Below are 20,030 nucleotides of genomic sequence, written 5' to 3' on the forward strand. Positions count from 1 at the left end.
AAATTCTCGACAATGCAATACGGATCTGGCAAGTCAAGACCAAAACTTGAGTATTCAGACTCAAATAATGTGTATTTACACATCAATTGGATGGGAAACACGTACAAAGATATATCATAGCGAATTAGCCGCTCAACTGGAAAATTATTGTGCAAGCCGCTCAAACTGGAGGACCGATCTACTGATTGCCGATCGGAGCATGAAAATGCGTTGAGCTAGTAAATAAATATCATTGCAACATGGTTGTCAATTCGTTAGATTGATAATAATGCGTTGACATCTGGAAAACTTGTTTTCTAGTCCAAAACATGAAATTAGTACTCTTTGATCGGGGAAGGGCGTTTTTGATCTTGAACATGAAATCGTAACGTGTTAACGCGGAGTTTTTTATTTTGGGTTTATACATGGAATCAGTACGCGTCGAACCGTGCTAAAGTATCCTTTACTGCTCAAACACGTCTTTTTAGGACTACAAGAATGGCTGCAATTGCTACACGACGATGATCGTTCCTTTCCAAGAGTTCCTAAACAAAATCAGAAATAAGAAATCTGCAGTTTTTACTCCTTTACGCTTCTCCCCTACGCTTCTCTTATACGCTTCTCCTTTACAGTACGTGCTCCCGACCACCCCCTACAAGCCGGACTGGTTTTGAAAACTTCCACTGTCACGTCCTTCAAAACTTACGCTTCTACGACATGAGATTCTCTGTCGTTCCAACGGACTTCTCCGGGAGATCCCAATACTTTACCCTCTGCCCTCTATCATCGCCGCTACCTATGACGACAACTACAACCCTATCCCCAAATGCATACAATCTCATTTCCACAAGCAATTAAGTTTACGACGCGTCTCGTAAACTTGCACAACATGAATCGACCGGTTATCGACCGATCATCTATCGACCTACCTGAATCCAAAAGACCGGGCTACCCTTTTTTATCTTACTCATCGTCGTTCTTCCTTCGTCATCGTCACACGCCTTCCAGCTGCAAGCCCCTGCCAAGTTTCAGAAGCTAGCATCTTGTCGATATGCCGGCTTCTTGTTGCTACTAGATGAAAAAGTTGACTAACTACAGCGTCAATATACATCTAAATTGATCACCAGGTGTGGAAATATAATACCCAAGTAAGCGAAGCTAGTGGCCCAAAGGTGGGTTTGAGCCCTGTGTATGTTTGGATCTTCACTTATATGGTGAGAGATATTGGGCGTGTAACCGGGACATCGCAGGTGAAACCGGTCGCAATTGCATCTGAACTTGTCTCGAGTTTAGAGGAGCCCTAAGCGTTGCAATTGGTCGGTTTTGTCGAGGATACGCCGTGAGTGTTAGTATCAAGTGATCAATCTGGTAAGCGATGAACAACAGCTCATCGAGGCCCAGAAGCGTCAATAATTCCCCAAAGCTGGGAAGTCGAAGGCAACAAACACCATCGCCACAATCCAGCACGTCCTCTCAGATGAGTGAGCCAGACGGGTTTTCGCCCAATGGTAAAAGCAGTCTGCTGCCACAGTTGTTCACATGTGCACAGCTGGACATCAACGTAGCGATGAACTATGTGCTACAGAGATTTTTCGAAATGCAAGACGCACAATTGGCACCATCATTGCGAGTGGTAGATTTGGTGGTGGAGCAGACGTATGCAGAGTCCCTAACGCTGCGGCAACTCAACGATACGTTTTCCAACAAGCAGTATCGGTACTTCAATACGGTGTCACGCAGCAAACAGGTATCGGGCTGTCCGGTGTTCTGCGTCGCGGTGTATGCTGCCAGTCAATGGGGAGGCCATCCTGGCGGTACTCCCATCCGGTTTGAAGATTTTCAAAATGTGCGACTGTTGGCAGACACCAGCAGCTTTGAAGCACTGGCGGCAAGCAGGGCAGCCGGCGTTTCACCGTCCTCACAGTCAGAACCGGCTACCGGGACCCTGACAAGCTCACCGGGCAAAATCGTACGGATTATGGAACCACCAGATGAACTACGAAACGAGGTTTTTCCCTGGCTCGACAAACTACAGCAGGATTTGGAGACCAAAGACCGCACAAATTACAATTTGCATACCCTGTGCGAGCTCTTTGAGTATTTGGCTCGCGTGCTGATCCAGGACCTTGCCTATCTCAGCTGTACCAACGAACTGCCCTATCTGCTGTCTAACGTTATGGGATACGTGCCCCGGCTGCGCAAGAACTTTGCATTTAAGCAGTTCAAGAGTGAGATGCAACGAATGATCATTTCGCAATCCAAAACCACCGATTGGAATGATCAGGTTCTGCTGAGAGTAGAGGAAGGGTACATAGACATTTCACGGCGGTTCGCACTACATAACCAGTTTCTCCAAGAGGAGCTCAGATCGCTGCGACACGAGCTCAAATCCGTGAAACAGGTTCTCACAGAGGTTGTGAACGCCCAACGGACTTTAGCTTCCAATAGTGCGCACAATAGCGTAGTTTTCCCAAACGCATTGGGCGCAGGTGCCAATGGAACTGACAAAAATGGGCTGTCGTCGAATTTTTTCAATAACATGGGCTCTGCGGGCGAAGAACAGGCGCAAAGAACACCATCACTCGCACCTATAAACATGTTCCATTCTCTCAGTGGTTCAGCCATCCCAGAATCTCAAAAAAGAAAACTCCCGCTGCCGAACCAATCCGGGTTTTCACCCCCGTCTATCGATTCGCCGTTCAAGAGATTCAGGTTTGACGATCCAAAGGCTGGCACTCCTACTCACCAGCAAATTTTGCAACAACAACAATTACAACAACAGCTGCAACACCAATCCCAAGCCGCCAACATCAATGTACCATTGGATTCGATATTGGCTCGCAATACGGGGAGCCCAAGACTCGGGATTTCATCACTCACCAGCGCACCCGTGTCATCACAGCTATCACCCCAGTATGGCAATTCGCAGATTTCAGGGCAAAGACCTTCTTCAGGGTCTTCTCCGAATGGCAACGCCTCGCACGAAGTGCTCAAATACAAGCTTTCGCGCGAGAACAAGACCGTATGGGATCTCTACAACGAATGGTACGTTGGTCTCAACGGCGATCCATCTATCAAGTATCTCATCGACACCTACGGCTGGAGACGTTGGAAAGTCGGCGAAGACTCGCATTTTTTTCCAACGCGACGCATCATCATCGATTACATCGAGCGCGAGGTTGACCGTGGCGTCCGTGCAGGCAGGTTCCTTAACACGGATCGCGAAAGCATGAGGAAAGTTATCACAGATGATCTGGAAAAGTTTCGGGTGACTAACGGGCTCACCTTGAACAGCATCTCTATATATTTCAGGAACTTGACGCGCAAGAACACTGAGATTTGCATCTACGCCAATTTTGAAGATTGGGCTGTCTTGCAGATAGACGAAGATCAAAAAAACAAGTACTGCAAAAGACAGCACAATTCTGGTTAGTGATAGTCAAATCAAGCCATCAAGAAAAACCAACCACTAAACCTGCATTACGAATTGAAAACCCGGCATGACGCTGCGGGTAGAACGCCAAGCTAACGATAATTGTCGTCAACAAAGTTCTCAAAAAACTCGTTCAAAACAAACTCAAAAAAAAGTCACGAAATAAAGATAAAGCATTGGAAACAAAAAACACTGGTGAAAGTCCTTTTCGACACACTCAACTCACCACCCGCTCATTACTTTTGAGCAAATTCGGTATATAGATGGATACACATTGAATCCTTACGTCAATAACGATCATGTCACGAGACCCATGAAGTTAGTCTGTTTATGATTAACACCGCCTATAAGGTTTGAAGAGGAAGCAAAGAGGGCATCACCAACTGACTATCAATTGTAAACTCAGAGCAGATCAACAAGGCGGCTTTGAAGGTATTCTCAAGGACTTTGGGACTAGAAATTCAAAGATCTCGGCATGGCACATGCAAAATTTGTGGTTCCAGCCAATCTAACGCTTCGACAAACACTCAATTTGCTGTTCTCTATAGTTGAAAGTCAGTTCAAGAATTGTCAAGAAAACATTCAGTCGGCCGGGAACGACTTTGCATTACTTGGAAAATTACCCAAAGCACTGTCCCACGTACTTCTTTACTTGGGAGATGGTCTGATTCAGGTGGAAAACAGTTATAAAGTGAGAGATGTTCTCTTATTGAAAGACCCTGACGTTGGAGACATTATCAGTGATCTCCGAATTTTGGAACATGATATAAAGAAGACTCGTGCTTCGGTGGAGAAACAAGTCGAGAGAGAGGATAGTGCTGGCCGAGTAGTGTCACCATCTGCACATTCTAATAGCCATTTTTCGCTTTCGAGTCTTCTGAAAAAGACTAAAATATCGAGCAAGAAAGAAGAGCTGCGGAGAACCCAAGAGCTTCGAAGAGCACAGGAAGTCGAAGAGTTGAAAAAATCGAAAAAAGAGGAACAAGAACGAATCCAGCGGGAAAAAGAAGCCCAGGATAAAATCCTGGAAGAAGAACACGCTCGTATGCTGGAGCAGACTATAAAGCGTCAAGTGGAACGAGAAATGGCAAACATGGCAAGTCGTGAACAGATTGCTGCTGTCCAGAAAGAGAAAAAAGCTAAACCAGCAGCGTTTGAAAAGCCCAAGGCACCTTACGAGCGCACATCAATGGAAGTGAGAAGGTCTCCACGCCGATCTGCGGATGAACTAAGAAGACGAAGTCTTGACGGTGGTGCTAGGGCTAAAAGTGCCGCAATTGCTGCACATAGTCGTCAGGCGTCGGAAACTAATCTCTCAACCTCTGGTGGTGTCAATCGCGCTGCCCAACTAGCATGGTCCCAGATGAACCCAACACAGGAAAAAGTTGCCAAACCGCTCATTATATCGGACACGGGACAGTCTTCATCTCCTAAACCGAGGTACGAGTACGTGAAACCGACCATCAAGAGACCAACTATTAGGGTTCCCGGGAAGAACGTTTTCCATCGAAATCAGAGTGGTGCGGAGCCCAGGAGTGAGGTACGTCGCACGAGCGAAAGAGAGTATCGAGCGCGTTCGCCAAAGTCTCCTAAACCTACGGCGCCAGTGCATTCCCGCTCTTTCTCGCCCGAGGTCAAGTCACCAAAGTCAATGACTCCAGAAGTCGAGCTATCCCCGCAGGAGAAAAGAGTTAGCGAGGTCATGCAGACACTCGAAGGAGTTGATGAAGAAGCCTGTCAGCACATAATAAACGAGATCATGGTCTTTGGGGAAAAGGTTTACTGGGATGATATTGTGGGTCTTAACAACGCCAAGAACTCATTGAAGGAAACTGTCGTATACCCGTTTTTAAGACCTGATCTCTTCAAGGGGCTTCGAGAGCCTGTTTCCGGTATGTTATTATTTGGACCTCCAGGAACAGGCAAAAGCATGATCGCAAAGGCTGTCGCTACAGAATCGCAATCGACGTTTTTCAGTATAAGTGCCTCATCACTACTTTCGAAGTACCTGGGAGAGTCAGAAAAATTGGTGAGGGCTTTATTCTACCTGGCAAAAAGGCTCTCCCCATCAATCATTTTTATCGATGAGATTGACTCCTTACTGACGTCGCGATCAGAGAATGAGAATGAGTCCTCCAGAAGAATAAAAACGGAAGTCTTAATACAGTGGTCGTCACTGTCTAGTGCAACTGCACGAGAACGGGAAGAAGGACGTTTAGAGAGCGGTCGCGTGCTTGTTTTGGCAGCAACTAATTTGCCCTGGGCCATAGACGAAGCAGCACGTAGACGTTTCACCAGGAGACTACATATACCTTTGCCAGAGCCCGAAACCAGAATCTCACATCTCAAACGGCTACTTGCCCACCAAAAAAACGCGCTCACCGAACGAGATTTCGAGTCAATTGGAAAGCTCACAGAGGGATACTCGGGGTCTGACATGACGGCACTGGCAAAGGACGCCGCAATGGAGCCTATTAGAGAACTTGGAGACAAACTGATAGATGTTGATTTCACCAAGATTAGAGGCATAAATCTACAGGATTTCCAGAACGCTTTATTGACGGTGAAGAAAAGTGTGTCACCGGAGTCCTTATCGAAATTCGATGATTGGGCTGTGAGTTTTGGAAGTCACGGTGCTTAAAGACATAGACTTAAGAGATAGAGTAGATATATACTCAATTGCAGTGAGCTGGAACTTACCATTCATTATTCGCAGTGTCGGCGCGCTGTGTCTGTAATTTTTATTCAGATAGGATGAGAAATCATAAATTAAAGGTAGTGCTAGCCAAAAGCTGATGAAATCACCTATAGACCAGCGCCGGAGCTTCCATTAGTCTTTCAGAGAGATTAGATTGTACAATATATGGTCAGACACCATTGAAAATTCACAAATTTCGAAACTGCGCTCAAGGGACACTTTTGGGCGGCTAACAAGAGTAATTGGTATGTGAGTGACTTATACTGATTTTATCTTGAACTGGACGCGATAAGGACAACTCCAAACTTGGATACTGATTGTAAAAGCGCAGAATATCTACCAGGTGCTACAAACTTGCATCAATTGGAGATGCATATTCTCTTGCTAGTGTTTGGCCGGAGTTTAGTGACGACAGTGAGAAATCAAGAGTTAGTCCTTGAAGTTACAACGCAGTTGGCGAACCAAACTCGAGTAGCAAAAGTCTGCAGTTGCATTTAAACACACCTTCGAAGCATGGTGTTCCCTCTAACTCACACAGCTTTCTCCCCAATGCATCAACACTGTGTTATGAGCTAAACGAGTGGTTTTCACAAAGAGAACCAAGATAGTACCTATAGGTGGGACAAGAGTGGATGTCTTAACCCGAGGTCTTTAAACTGGGAGAATCCAACCTGGGAGATCCAACTGGAGGGCTTGTATTAGCGTCGAATTTTCAGGTTACCAACGAAGCCTGCTTCAAAGTTCGTTCTGGTCGGAAATCAGAGCCCACAGAGTTTGTTCTGCCCTAATCTCTTGAACCCGGTACCGTTCGAGCATCCTGGTGAGCCCGTTTCCATAGCCAACGGCAATGGAAGATCTAACTATCCGTCTTCAGTCACATGCCTTCGACGTCATCATTAATGGACATGGGTAAAATCCCATGAATCTCGGGTTTACTGAAGAAGGAAAGGTAAACCAGTGGCGGACGTTCTTCGACGAACGAATGTCTATAGTTCTTCGCACTACTTCTAACCACTACAGAACTGTGAACTTTGACTGGTTTGATAAACTAGTAGAAAGAAATTCCAAGCAGCTTCGGTACTTTGGCCTTGCATTATTCACAGCACTATCCATCTACGTTCTTTCGCCAAGCTTACTGAGAAAAGGAGATAACGACATGTTTTCAAAATCCAGACGAAGCGATAAGTACACGACGGGTCTCATCAACAATCGGAATGATTGTTTTGCAAACTCGTCCGTACAGGCTCTTTCAGCATCACCCAAGTTAACCAATTACATGAATGACTTGCTCAAACAGGTTCTGTTTTTAAGGACGTTGCTGGACCGTGGAGATAGTCAGCCTTCCAGCATCAAGGGTTCTGAGGATGCTTCAAAAGAATCAGAATCGGCACAATACCAACATGACCAGCCCTCTGAGAGACGTTCCAGCTCTTACGAAAACTCACTCGCACCTGGAGCATCCCGTCCTGCATTTCATTCGCTTCGTCCTCATGCGAATCTCCAATCGTTTTCCTCTACAGCAACGATCACTACGATGTCTACCCTCGAAGATGGCGGTGCTGCCAATGGCCGTGGTCATTTGGACGGCTTGAATACGGGAGATACATCCGCAGCTCAGAGCACATCGGACAGCTCGATAGCGAAAGAAAACGGAGTTTCAACAGCGTCCAGTGAAGAGATACCCGAGGTTCCGTTGCATGAAGGTCTTGCCCAAATGATTTATCAGCTACAGCAGATCGTTGATACAAGCAAGTACGTATCAGTGTGGCCATTTTTGCATGTTTTAGAGCTCATATTTGATGCTAAAATCTCCTCCGGCCAGAACGACGCTCATGAGCTGACACAGGTCATTTTGGAATCCCTCGAAAAAGAGAATGTCAAACTCAAAAAATTCGTCAAGGATCATTCCTTGAATGTGATCATACCTGACTTCCCTGTAAAGGGCTCACTAGCGGACCATTTGATTTGTCTCAACTGCCAAGGATCTTCAAAAGTTGTCACGCATCCTTTCTCAATGTACCCTCTGCCGGTTCCTCAAGAAATGTCGGCAAACCTTTCAGCGATGATTGCCGACAACCAAACCGAGACTATCGACGGCTACGCATGTCTGTCTTGCAAAATAAAGGCCATTGTTCAGAATGAAGAACAATTGAAAGACGACAAAAAATCGGAAGAGGAGAAGGTCATATTGGCAACTTTATCCAAAGTCATATCTGATATATTCATCAATGACGATCTTTCGGAAGACTTGATGAATTACATCAACAACTACAAGAAAGGAAGCTGTGACACCAGCGCCATTAAATCAAGAATTATCAAGAAAACTGTTGTTACCGAATCTCCTGAAATCTTGATTCTGCATCTCTCCCGGTCGGTCTTCAACGGCACCACCTACTCACGGAACTCGTGTTACGTCAATTTCGATGAGGTATTGCTAACTCAGGAGCAGGAAATCAAAAACAACAGATCTGTTGGTGTCAAACCGGTCAAATATAAACTCAGGGCCATGGTCAAGCACCAAGGTACTCATTCTCAAGGACACTACGAATGTTACAGACACAAGCCCGACCTTATCAAGGATGTGTTATCAAACCAAGTCGTCAACAGGTCGCCCATGATCGATTTTGGACTTGACTCGAACAAAGATGCCGTGGCTGCCTGGAATCAGATGGCAAGTAAGTCCAGCACGGATCTGGCATCCGTTTCATCTCATGAGTCCGATTCGTCTGTACCCTTCCGTTCCGTGTTTCCTGAAGCGAAGCCTGGTTTGCCATTAACGTCGCCAGTTGTAGACGAAGATGACTATATTGTTGGGCAAGCAACCTCTGGTTCTTCGGGTATGCCCAGCCGGAAACCATCAACATTGAAGAAGATCACAGGCTTTCTTTCCAGAAGACCCTCTATTGCATCTGGTGCCTCTGACGACCAAAACACAGACTCTGGTTCCAACGCTGGTTCAGATGGAGGCTCCGGTTTTAGACGCAGAAGAGGAAACAGCGTTGCTTCTGTTGGTTCCTCTGCCGTGGGGCTTTCGTCGGAAACTTCAGGCGTTGAAACGACAACCGATACAAGTGCCAGCGAGCGGGATGAGGCTGTTGCAACTACCATCAAAAGAAAATTCAAGAAAATCAAAAGCGTTCTCAACTATCCCTTCTGGAAGATATCCGACGCCGCCGTGCGCGAAGCCAAGATCGAAGAGGTCCTTGGAGATACAAAGTGCGTTTACATGCTATACTACGACCGTGTCGACGATTAAATAAGAGTTGATTGAAAACTAAGAGGTTACAGTCATTGGGATCATCACTAGGCGGCCAGTACTGTACTGTTTGGACGCTCGATCATGCATTTCCCGGTGTTCAAGATATCTTGACTTCGTAGGTAGTGTGTGGGTAGCATTTAATAAAGTTTCATATTCCTATAAATAAGTTGTCCGAACAACCCGTCATGAACAAAAGCTCAAAAGCAGTGTTATTGGTGCCTCAATCTGATGCACAATGCTAAAGGTATGTTTAAAAGGTGTTTATCTTATAGTCACAAATTGGCCAGGGCTCGAAAACGTGTCTTTTCCGGCTATTTGGTGTCATGTTCATGACGTAAAATGCTGAATAAGTCAATAGGCGCCAGGCAGCAGCCTGTAACGTTTGTGGAATGGCCTTGGAATACGTTCATATATGTGGCATGAATCTGGATGTTCAACGACTAACTATCGAGACAATTTTGTTTCCTATAGGGTTTCAAGAAAAATGGTAGAGATAGTGGAAATAAGAGTAGGATCACTTCTGCAGATATATCTTCCCCCACAGCAGACCACACCAATGCGGTGAAACATATGAAAACCATTCCGATCCGCTCTGGGTCATCTGCATCGACACAATCTGCTGATCGTGCTGCGGCGCCAAAAGTGCCAGCCAATGCAGAAAAGGTCATCAAGGCCCTCTACAACTATCAAGCTCAATCTCCACGCGAACTCTCGTTTGTGAGGGGTGAGTTTTTCCTGGTGCAGGCGGAGGACAAGGAATGGTACGACGCAGCTAGCCCAAATGATCAGCGTAGAGGAATGGTTCCCAAAAGCTATTTCGAGACTTTCTCTAGAGGACGTTCTGGGTCTCATAGTAACGTGAGTGGGCAGGGATTGGTCTCATCAAAGGGCGAACAACAAGGTCGTGAAAATGGTAGACATATGGGCCAAAGAGCTGGCTCTTTATATGCAATTGTTCTTTATGACTTCCGTGCTGAAAAATCCGACGAATTGACGACTTACGCAGGCGAAAATCTGTTCATTTGCGCTCATCACAACTTTGAATGGTTCATTGCCAAACCAATAGGTCGTCTTGGCGGTCCTGGCCTGGTCCCTGTGGGGTATGTTAGCATTATCGACATCGACACCGGTTACGCCACAGGGAATGGTATTAGCGACGATATACAATCGGCAAACTTGCCTACAGTGCAAGAATGGAAGACAAATGTGGCCAAATATAAGGCCAGCAATATTTCTTTGAGCTCGCCGGAAGCGAAACGTCAGCAGCGTATGAGCTCATATTCATCCACTTACAATAACGCCGTACCGTCGCATGATTCTTATTTCAACTCGAACATTGCTCACGCATCGGTGGATAGTTTCTCACTAGAAGGCGACAAGTTTTGGTTTAACGTGGTTTGTGAAATGTCTGATGGAAGAGCACGTACATTAAAGAGATATTACGAAGACTTTTATGATCTACAAGTGAAACTACTGGACGCTTTTCCTGCTGAAGCAGGAAAATTGAGAGATGTACGAGGACAATGGACAAAACGCATTATGCCATATATACCAGGTCCAGTACCGTACGTTACAGATTCCATCACGAAAAAGAGAAAAGAGGATCTCAACAAGTATGTGCGCGAGCTCATATCACTCCCAGTTCACATTTCACAATGCGATATTGTTCGATCTTTATTCAATATAAGGAACAACGGATTCGATCAGGAATTCGCCCAAGAACCTACTATGACCAATCTCTCACATGTAGCAGAAGGATTGGAAAACATTATTGCTGATAGTAAAAGTCCAGCGGACGACTCGACTTTAACAGGCGATGAACTGAAAGTGCACGAAATGATGAATGGACTTTCATTGAAAAATTCCAAACCACATTCAAGACCTCCCAGCGTATCTCCACCACAGCTGAAATCCACAAAAATAAAGTTTTACTACAAGGACGATATTTTCGCCCTATTGCTCGATTCCAACATCACCTACAATGAGCTGCGCACCAGAATCGCGCCTCGAATCGAAAGCCCATCTTTTAAATTGTTTGTGAAGCATGACCACTCGGTTGGCGATGAAGTGGCTGGAGATTATCAGGTCTCCGAAGTGATACGAGGGAAGCTGAAAATTCTAGTTGAAGATGTGTGAGGAGGTGATAATACCATAATAACCAAAAAACTACCTAATGGAAATCCTCATGGCCTGTCAAAGAGAGTATTATCATTGTTATTACTGTTATTTGTGCTCCGTTCACTGTCGTGAGGTCTATTGTATTTGTATCGAGTGCTAGTTGCCATTTTCAATCATCTAATAACATAGGCTCGTATCCGTAACCACTATATTCGTGATAGACCGATGCTGAGTGTGCACCATTCCCCGTGTCAATTTCCATTTCTATGCCCCCTCCTGAAGCTCTATTGCGAGACTGTACCCATACCAGCCAGCTCGTGTATAACAACTGTGCACTGTCATACCACTTGATGACTTGCAAATTGCTGCTTCGAATACTGTCCCAAATGGGTCCATATATATCTTTATTCACGCTATCGTTTCCGCTCGCAATTTTCCAAACTTGCTGATCGTTCTTCCAAGCGTCCTCTAGGACCACCTTCGTTGTAGCTTTTCTTGAACCACTGGCATTATCAGAAATGCTCAAACTCTGAAGATCCTCGATGAGCCGTTGTCTCTTGTATTTTGAAATTCCCCCCAAATCCGGGCTACGGGACCTCTTTTTGGAAAACACCGTCATATCTCGCATTGAAACATCAACTGCTCAGGCGCGACACGACAGATTCAACCGATCACTTCTATATCTATATAAGAGCCAAGATGACAGCTCGAAATTGGGCTCAAAAGAAGCACAATAGAGAGCTTTACTTGCTTCCTGTATCAGAGCAACAACTAACCCGTCGATTAACACCTTGAAGGTCCCAAGAAGGAATTCCAAAGGTAATTGAAGGTGAATCAATTGACTATTCTGAAAGGTGAAGTTAAAATAGGTCTTTTCTACATCATCATTGTACACTAATATTAAATCGAATTACTAGTTCAATCGAGAACTAAGAATTCGTTAAAGTAGGCTCTTCCACAAAAACTAGGGCTCTTGACCATGTTTCACACTCCTCCAATCAACGATTCAAACTTTGATGGAGGCCAGGCTATACGGGAGTCTTATCAGGGCCAAGTAGAGGGGTCCTCCCCTGAGCTATCAATTTCCTCGAGTAACGGTGCCGGTTCACTCACTAAGGAGGAAATAGCGCTGGAACTGGACCAAATAGTGGAAGTGCCGGTTGAATTGGCTCGTCTAGAAGACAATTTTGTCGATGATCTGAAACAACCAAAATATTTGAAACCATTGAGTGTGATGCAATTGTCAGGTCTTTTCCAAACTTTCTACGCAAAGTTCGATAAAGCTGCATTCCAATATCTTTCTAAAGCACCAGATGCTATCAATAATGGTAGTTTTCTCAGCGCGCGTGAAACGTTGAGTAGCGGCATCAGTGGGATTTTCAATCGCAGCAGAAGCAGTAGCGATACAGCACGCAAAAGATCGTCTTCACTTTTTAGCACGGACTCCGCAGGTGGAGTCCAGCCTTTACTGACACCAGAGGAGATCAATAAGCATCTTCGCACAACGGAGCTGAATAACCGAAAGATCGAAAAATTACTTGAACTATGCGAACATGACGTATTTCAAAAAATTCTGGAAATGGGGACCTCAGTGCCTAACAATAATGCCCCAAAACAAGACAAGCCAAATGCTCTAAAACAAGACAAACCTTTGCGCCATTTGAAGGCCACAAATTTGTTTAAAAACAGTCCTGAATTCATGGAATTTGATAGAATGATGTGGGAAAAGATGTTGCTGTTGTCAAATGTGGCTAGATGTGGGAAATTGAATTTGATGGATTTCTTATCGGTACCCCAAGGATCATTTGACGAGAACAAGCTGGCAGAATACTTGGATAGGATGGTGTACGGTCCGTTGGCACCATACGAAAAGCTTTTACACGTTATAAACTTGCATGACGAAATGACAAGTTCTCTGAACCATTTGAGTAATGACGATTTTCTTTCGACGTTGATATACTTACTCATTCAATTTCCAGTGAAACATATGTTCATTAACTTGCAATTCATTAAACTTTTCCGGTACAACAAAAAACTGGTGGAAAAGGATCTGTACGCCCTCACTAATCTTGACGCTGCATTGACTTTTTTACAAAGTCTCACAATCTCATCACTACCTCCAGATACTCAATGCCAATTGTCCAAAGCGGAGGAGGCGTGTTTGCTTGTCCCCATATCTGAAAAGGTTATCTTACCGGAAACGCAACCGACAGGCTTGGGAGTTACTCCAACTTACTCTACTCTTCGTCGGTCAAATTCATACAAAGAATTTGAAGGCATAAAAACAGCCTTCGACTCATCGCTGCGCAACATCTTCGGCAAAATCCGTTCATACACACCACCCTCCGGCCCATCGGTAGCAACCATCACGCCTGATAAAACGTCTAATGGAGTCTCGAATTTTTCAGCATCATCAGAAGTGGATATCGTGAAAAAACCCATTTTGGTTCAGGACTCATGGCGACTTCTGGGAAGTCGCGATTTCGAAGATTTGAAGATGAGTGAATTGAAAGAAGTTTTTGAGAACTACAAAAAACTTTTAAAAGCATTAGATAGCTAGCGCTACGTAGAATATCTTTATTTACCTTTAATGACGACAATGACAACTGAACCGGCAATATTTGGGTGCCGCCAAGCTGCCAAGTTATGCAAAAATTTCTGAATAGAAGCCGCTCTATTACCTCATCATACAGAGCTTAGATGGGCTATAGCAGCGGAGAGGGCCTTTGTATCATATCCACGTTCTTGAAGTGAGGGCAAAAATTGTTTCTGCAGAAGCACGCCAAGATTCATTATTCTTTGACGAGTGTACTCCATGGATCCACTGTTAGTGTCTAGATAGTCCACCACTTTCTGCTTTAATTCAACGTCCTGCGTGCGGGTCTTCAGTATATCTAGTACGAACGTATTGTTTTGAGATTGCCCGTGTCTAATGCCGTGAATTATAGGGAAAGAAAGCTTGCCCTCTGAAACGTCCTCCGCGAATCCCTTATTTTTGATCATCGAGGCATCCTGTAGATTCAAATAATCGTCCCTTATTTGATATAGTATGCCAAGAAGGTTGCAGAGAGGAACCAACGAGTCATTTCCTAGAAAGTCAGTTGAAAAGACCTCCATTAGCCGAACCGTGAGTCTGAAAAGTCCGCCTGTCTTGTTCATCACCATGTTAAGATATTGTTTTTCATCTGGAATCACAAGTTCGTCTCTCCAGTAAATATCGAGACCTTGGCCACGATGCAAATTTAGCATTTCCTGATTAAAGATTATAAGAAGTTGATTTAACAATCCGGCCTCGGAGTCTCGAGCTAATTCTTGCAAGCATTCCATTGCGTAAAAATACATGTAGTTGGCTGTGTTAATAGTCATTGGAATCCCAAAAACGAGATGTGATGCTTTTAATCCTCTTCTCCATTCCGAACTATCCTCGATATCGTCCACTAGCAGACTCGAGGTATGCAAAATTTCCACCAACTTCGAGATTATCGTAATCTGAGCTGATGGCAACCCATAAAATTCGTTAAAGATCTGGATCAGCTCCGACCGGAAGTTCTTTCCAGGACTAGATGCAAGGTAGTCAAAGGGGCCGCGAAGAGTTCGTTCTTGTTGGTCGTCCCAAGCTGGAGAGGCGTGTGCTAGGTTCACAATCTGAGAAACATCCATTGAGACGCAATAGTGGCGATGCGAACGTGGTGCTAATCGCCAAGATGTGTTTGTTCGTTTGACGATTTCCGTACACTCTTTAACTGACACCAATTACACTATATGACAATTAAAATAGCTTTACGAGGTCACGTGTAAGTTTTTTAGCTATCACGCTTGATACTGAAACGAAAGGGGTGGGATCTGGGGATGAGCAGTACCTCACCTCCTACAATAAATCCATACCATGAAACTTAAGCTGGTCGAGTGTGAGAGCAGCAGTTTCTGAGATAAATAAAATGATGTCGTTCTCATATCACTTTTCACCTAATTGACACCTCGACCCGTGACCGAGGTTGCAGAACCAAACGGAAGTTCCAAATACAAGGCACTCTCGTAATAGACATAGTTCTTAAGAGTTTTTGAACTGTTCAATTAGCCATACGTTACGAAACGTATTTGCTTTTATGAGGCTACGCCGTAGCGACAGATAACGACAGAATGATAAAATCGGTGTCACATCACGGTTTATGGTCACTCGCCGTTGACAAACCGAGACAGTACGGCCGAAGAATTTGAGGAGATTTCAAGACCTGAGGAACTCTCCAAACAAGGGTTCGAGATCATCATGTGGCAGTGAGACGTCGTGAGTTTTGGTATAAATCACTCATTATCGACGAAACATCAAATAAAGCCAAGTAATAATATGCTATCACTACCTAAAAGGAAGACTTACTTAGCTTCCAAGATACGGGTACCACAGGCTCCTTGACCGTTGGGTTTGCTATCATAATGGATGCCATGCTATTCAATATCGCAGGCGATGTGCCGGTGGTGACGAAGGCCTGGACAGCTGGGATTGTTGTGATGTCTGTGCTAACGAGCACAACTATAGTGCAGCCAAGTAGTACACTGTATAACTACGATCTTGCGTTCAAAAAGGGTCAATACCTGCGAGTATTATACTCGCTTTTCGATTACGGGGAACTGGACCATTGGTTCCTGTTTGGAGTGATAGTTATGCTGTCCCAGCTGGCAGATGTCGAAAAAACGGTTCAAAAACGCAGTCAATACTTGTGGATGATATTTGTCCTGAGCGGGATGATTATTGCGATGAGTAAATGGATTCAGCCGTACGAATCGCTAGCGCATGTCATACACAAAAATTTGCTCTATTACAAAATGCGGGTAGACATTCAATCTAACGCGGATGACAGATTTCGAGGCCTGGTGTCACCGTTGATGTTGAGACTTTTATTGGACGTCATGGCTTTATCATCCGCCAATAGCCTTTGGAGCATTTTGATGACGTATTTGCCTGCTCAACTATATTTCTTCCTTGAACAGATAGTGAGTAAAGTCTACGGCGTAGACTTGTGCCAACCTCCAAACCAATGGATGAAACGATTTGCGGAGCGCCCTACTGATGCAGAAGAGAACGAGAACGAGAACGGCAACGACATCGAGAACGAGAACGAATACGAAAATGAACACCTTCAGGAATAATATAAAAAATTGTCTCTAGAAGACGGTAGCGATGAAAATCAAGAAAAGTGCAGAAACTATCTCCAGGACTATGGATAACTAGCTACGATCAGCTGTCGTATCTGGACCTTAGGACATTAAGGCAACCTCAGAATAACTTTCCGACGGTGGAGAGTTGGCAGGTAATTTTCTCTTTCTTTCCGGCCACCCCAGAGAGCTATTGCGCTCAAGCGAAAGTAACCTGTTGACTCTCTTATTCACGCATTGTTGATCAAACCTATACTGTGCATTGGGATCCAGCTTGAGTTTCCCGTTTTCCCGAGTGAAGGTGATATCGGCCACGTCCTGCGTATCGATACCGTGCCATTTAGCTACCACCGCAAGGCCTTCAGGGTCTGTGACTCTTTCATCGACGAGAATTTTAGTAAGCAATAGGTCAGCTTTGGATGTTGACGATGCCTGCTCCTGGGTTTTGGCCTCCCTTTTGATGCGTTTTAGCAATGCAGCGTTGTCAGCTTTTTCTTTGACAGCGAACTCGTCAATCGCCTTGATGAATTCGTTCAATTGTCCAGACAGTTCATGGACACCATTTTTATGATGGAACGTATCCAACTGCTGCGTTATGTTTTCGAACGTAACGAGACAAGAACGAACGATTTCACGATCCACCAGATGGCCCGTGGATCTGCTTGTGCTGGGTTCACGTTGCCGCACATCAGAACCACAAAACTGTGGCCTGTGCAGTCTTAAAATGGGGCTTCGTTTTCGTATTTGTGGCCGCACAACTTCCTTGATCCTTCTCGACCGGCGAGCGATTGTTGGTTGCGCTGGCAGTTCAATGCCCTGACATTTGGCTGCAGTTTTACGTCTGGTTGAGCGTCTTAGTTCCATGAAGCAGAGCGCATCCGTTCCGAAAGCGACACAAACAGGAAGCGGAACCGTTGAAATAGAGGTTTTGGAGAATATCAAACGGAGCAGTAGTTGGTGGATCAGAGAGACTGAAGGTGAAAAAAAAATGTATGCGTATGGATATTAGGCGATGAGCCGTTTGAAATGACACGATATTTTCAAGTCTAACGTCTGGGAGAAGACGAGCCGATTTAGGAGCGAATGCACACTGTATAATGACCATTTGCACAAGCATTTGTGGTTTTAAAAAACTACGAAGGACGAGCACTTTACAGATACGTGATGCTTTGACAGAGTTTCTATAACTGTGTATATGAACGGTAGGATGACAGACACTTTCTAAAGACACACGCGCCACTCAGATGGGACTAAACCCGTCTGCCAAGATGTGGGCGATCTTTTCGGAGCCACGAGTGCTGATCAAGACGTGGATATGTGACACCGCTTTGACGCTTTGTAATGAAGGATAATTGATGAACCATGCGAAATCTGCGATACCGTAGCGGGCGAGATTGGTGTTTAAAAACTGCTGGAGCTTGGCTTCAACGGTTGGCACTTTCTTGCGGGAATCGCCCTCATACAGTGGGATCTGTACTTTGCTCCACAGGACCAGGTGGTGCACGTGATCCGGGAAATCGTACGGAAAGTCGTTTGTGCGAAGTGCGAAAAGCTGTTGATCGCTGAGCATTGCCTGAAGCTGCAGTTCTGGCGTGGGCCATTGGTGTGCGCACTGGGCCAGCGTTTCGCTGGTCCAGTGTAGTTTTTCGTGCACCACCACGTCTGCCACGGTGGTATTCCGATCTGCCAAGGCCTGTTTGTAGCGATGATAGCTAGCGGTGACGGCCGGCGACCGCAACAACAGTTGCAGTTCGCCGGACCGGACCAAATCGGTGATTTCAGGCCACGACAACATCTGCCACGGAAGTGTTTTCAAAAATTGTGGGATCCCGTCCCTTCATAAGTAATAATACGCTATCGATCTATACTGCGAATAAATATAATAAATATATACGTGTGTGTTGACCACACGCCTAAATGAGCCGCTGGAACACGGTCCGTGGGTTGTGTCTGCCCTTGGCCTCGGTTTCAAGCAGACGGTTCGATTGCCACCACGATGCTAGGAACGGTGCTACAAACCCGAGTGTCAAATAGAACATGTAGACCTTTGAAGAAGTGTTGAGCGGACATCGCGTCGTCGTCGTTGACGACGACGACAGAGCACGTGATGCACAACGCAGATTACATAAGCGTTGAATATTCATCATTTTAATGATTTGTGTGTGTGTGTGTGTGTGTGTGTGCGAACAACGGAGTCTCTAGCACTATCTTCCGCACTACCTATATCCCTATCTTTAGCACTACCTGTAGCACTACCTGTAGCACTACTCTTATTAGGTGTGGTCAAAGTTGAATTTGAACTTGAACCTGGAATTGTGCGATCTCACTGTTTGATGACCAGCTGGTTGTGAGTTTTTCTGAGCTATTATTGTATTCTAAAACTCGTATTTCCTGCCGTAGAAGTAGCCGTCTTCTTGTATTTCTCGTATAATCCGTATAATCCGTATATTTATCTCGGTTCCCCCTCCGCCGCCATTTGTCTCGTCTGCTGGCTGTGTCTTATATGTTCGAGACATCCAACGCCAGCGGAGCTCTCGAGGAAATTATGCAGTAAAGCGGTTGGCGATGTGCCATGGCTACTGGGGAATCAGCCCATTCCTTCATTCTTGTGTGCGTGTGAACGATAGCCCAAATCACACCACTCAGAACAGCGCGCAGCAGCAAGGGTGCTAACATCCGTACACCACACACAAAGTCGAGAGTGACCATTAAGGTCGAGAAACTACGCTGTGGGGGACCTTCAGGGCCTACACAGGAGAAGGAGAGAGGAGCAACAGGAAGAGGAGGACAGATAATGGCAAGGAGAGAGGAAAGTTCATGGGTGAGGTCTATAGAGAGTTAGGTTGGTGTCTTCCGAGAGATGAAAAAAGATGGAGTGTCACGTGACTGGTTTGGTGGCACCCACACACCACAAGGTTTGTGTATAGAGTGACAAGGCCTATATGTCTTGAGTAGTCGTTTGGCTCAAGAGAAGAAGCTACAAGAGCGAGCATAAGCAGCTACAGGAGTTCAGATGAGCAACACATGGATTACATGCACATTTTTCACAATCGCGTTTCGCGGCCGAGAGATGCGGGTAAGGACTTAAGATAACGTTGTAGTTTTTGGTATTCTGACTCTTGGTTTCACCACTGGGGGGAGGGGTTCTTTGCAAATGTACGAGAAACAGACCATCACGTGAGATACACGTGAGATACACATACAGGGAGGTCACGATATAATGGCGTGACTGGACCTCCTTGAGGTCATGTGATTTTAACGTGACACAAGGTAATCATCTGACTTTCACGTGGTCTCTTCCCGATTTCGTAAGAAACAACAATCACCACCACCACCACCACACGTAAACTTCGAAAACTCATCTCGAAAACACATCTTGCAAGAGAGATTCA

At 45.2% G+C, this 20,030-nt stretch overlaps 10 protein-coding genes across 10 annotated transcripts; 6 read left to right on the forward strand and 4 right to left on the reverse strand.

Moving 5' to 3' along the window:
- Positions 1–1,354: 1,354 nt before the first annotated feature.
- GCR1 (LALA0S04e03466g1_1) lies at positions 1,355–3,412 on the forward strand (the record flags this gene model as incomplete). Its single annotated transcript, XM_022772704.1, has 1 exon — positions 1,355–3,412. One exon carries the CDS (start codon positions 1,355–1,357, stop codon positions 3,410–3,412), a length of 2,058 nt encoding a protein of 685 aa, XP_022628143.1.
- Positions 3,413–3,887: 475 nt separating this feature from the next.
- YTA6 (LALA0S04e03488g1_1) lies at positions 3,888–6,053 on the forward strand (the record flags this gene model as incomplete). The annotated part of the gene is made up of 1 exon (XM_022772705.1): positions 3,888–6,053. The coding sequence occupies one exon, from the start codon at positions 3,888–3,890 to the stop codon at positions 6,051–6,053; it is 2,166 nt and encodes a 721-aa protein (XP_022628144.1).
- A 1,039-nt stretch (positions 6,054–7,092) lies between these two features.
- Positions 7,093–9,366, forward strand: UBP16 (LALA0S04e03510g1_1; the record flags this gene model as incomplete). The annotated part of the gene is made up of 1 exon (XM_022772706.1): positions 7,093–9,366. The coding sequence occupies one exon, from the start codon at positions 7,093–7,095 to the stop codon at positions 9,364–9,366; it is 2,274 nt and encodes a 757-aa protein (XP_022628145.1).
- A 238-nt stretch (positions 9,367–9,604) lies between these two features.
- BEM1 (LALA0S04e03532g1_1) lies at positions 9,605–11,505 on the forward strand (the record flags this gene model as incomplete). The annotated part of the gene is made up of 2 exons (XM_022772707.1): positions 9,605–9,613; positions 9,841–11,505. The coding sequence occupies 2 exons, from the start codon at positions 9,605–9,607 to the stop codon at positions 11,503–11,505; spliced, it is 1,674 nt and encodes a 557-aa protein (XP_022628146.1).
- Positions 11,506–11,656: 151 nt separating this feature from the next.
- Positions 11,657–12,106, reverse strand: LALA0_S04e03554g (LALA0S04e03554g1_1; the record flags this gene model as incomplete). Its single annotated transcript, XM_022772708.1, has 1 exon — positions 11,657–12,106. One exon carries the CDS (start codon positions 12,104–12,106, stop codon positions 11,657–11,659), a length of 450 nt encoding a protein of 149 aa, XP_022628147.1.
- Positions 12,107–12,466: 360 nt separating this feature from the next.
- Positions 12,467–14,047, forward strand: MUK1 (LALA0S04e03576g1_1; the record flags this gene model as incomplete). Its single annotated transcript, XM_022772710.1, has 1 exon — positions 12,467–14,047. One exon carries the CDS (start codon positions 12,467–12,469, stop codon positions 14,045–14,047), a length of 1,581 nt encoding a protein of 526 aa, XP_022628148.1.
- Positions 14,048–14,172: 125 nt separating this feature from the next.
- On the reverse strand, positions 14,173–15,147 carry BTS1 (LALA0S04e03598g1_1; the record flags this gene model as incomplete). Its single annotated transcript, XM_022772711.1, has 1 exon — positions 14,173–15,147. The coding sequence occupies one exon, from the start codon at positions 15,145–15,147 to the stop codon at positions 14,173–14,175; it is 975 nt and encodes a 324-aa protein (XP_022628149.1).
- A 771-nt stretch (positions 15,148–15,918) lies between these two features.
- DER1 (LALA0S04e03620g1_1) lies at positions 15,919–16,632 on the forward strand (the record flags this gene model as incomplete). The annotated part of the gene is made up of 1 exon (XM_022772712.1): positions 15,919–16,632. One exon carries the CDS (start codon positions 15,919–15,921, stop codon positions 16,630–16,632), a length of 714 nt encoding a protein of 237 aa, XP_022628150.1.
- A 108-nt stretch (positions 16,633–16,740) lies between these two features.
- On the reverse strand, positions 16,741–17,502 carry LALA0_S04e03642g (LALA0S04e03642g1_1; the record flags this gene model as incomplete). The annotated part of the gene is made up of 1 exon (XM_022772713.1): positions 16,741–17,502. The coding sequence occupies one exon, from the start codon at positions 17,500–17,502 to the stop codon at positions 16,741–16,743; it is 762 nt and encodes a 253-aa protein (XP_022628151.1).
- A 376-nt stretch (positions 17,503–17,878) lies between these two features.
- Positions 17,879–18,433, reverse strand: HTC1 (LALA0S04e03664g1_1; the record flags this gene model as incomplete). Its single annotated transcript, XM_022772714.1, has 1 exon — positions 17,879–18,433. The coding sequence occupies one exon, from the start codon at positions 18,431–18,433 to the stop codon at positions 17,879–17,881; it is 555 nt and encodes a 184-aa protein (XP_022628152.1).
- Positions 18,434–20,030: the final 1,597 nt, after the last annotated feature.

The sequence above is a fragment of the Lachancea lanzarotensis genome, scaffold LALA0S04 (genome assembly GCF_000938715.1).
Source record: "Lachancea lanzarotensis genome assembly LALA0, scaffold LALA0S04, whole genome shotgun sequence".
Classification (NCBI taxonomy): Eukaryota; Fungi; Ascomycota; class Saccharomycetes; order Saccharomycetales; family Saccharomycetaceae; genus Lachancea; species Lachancea lanzarotensis.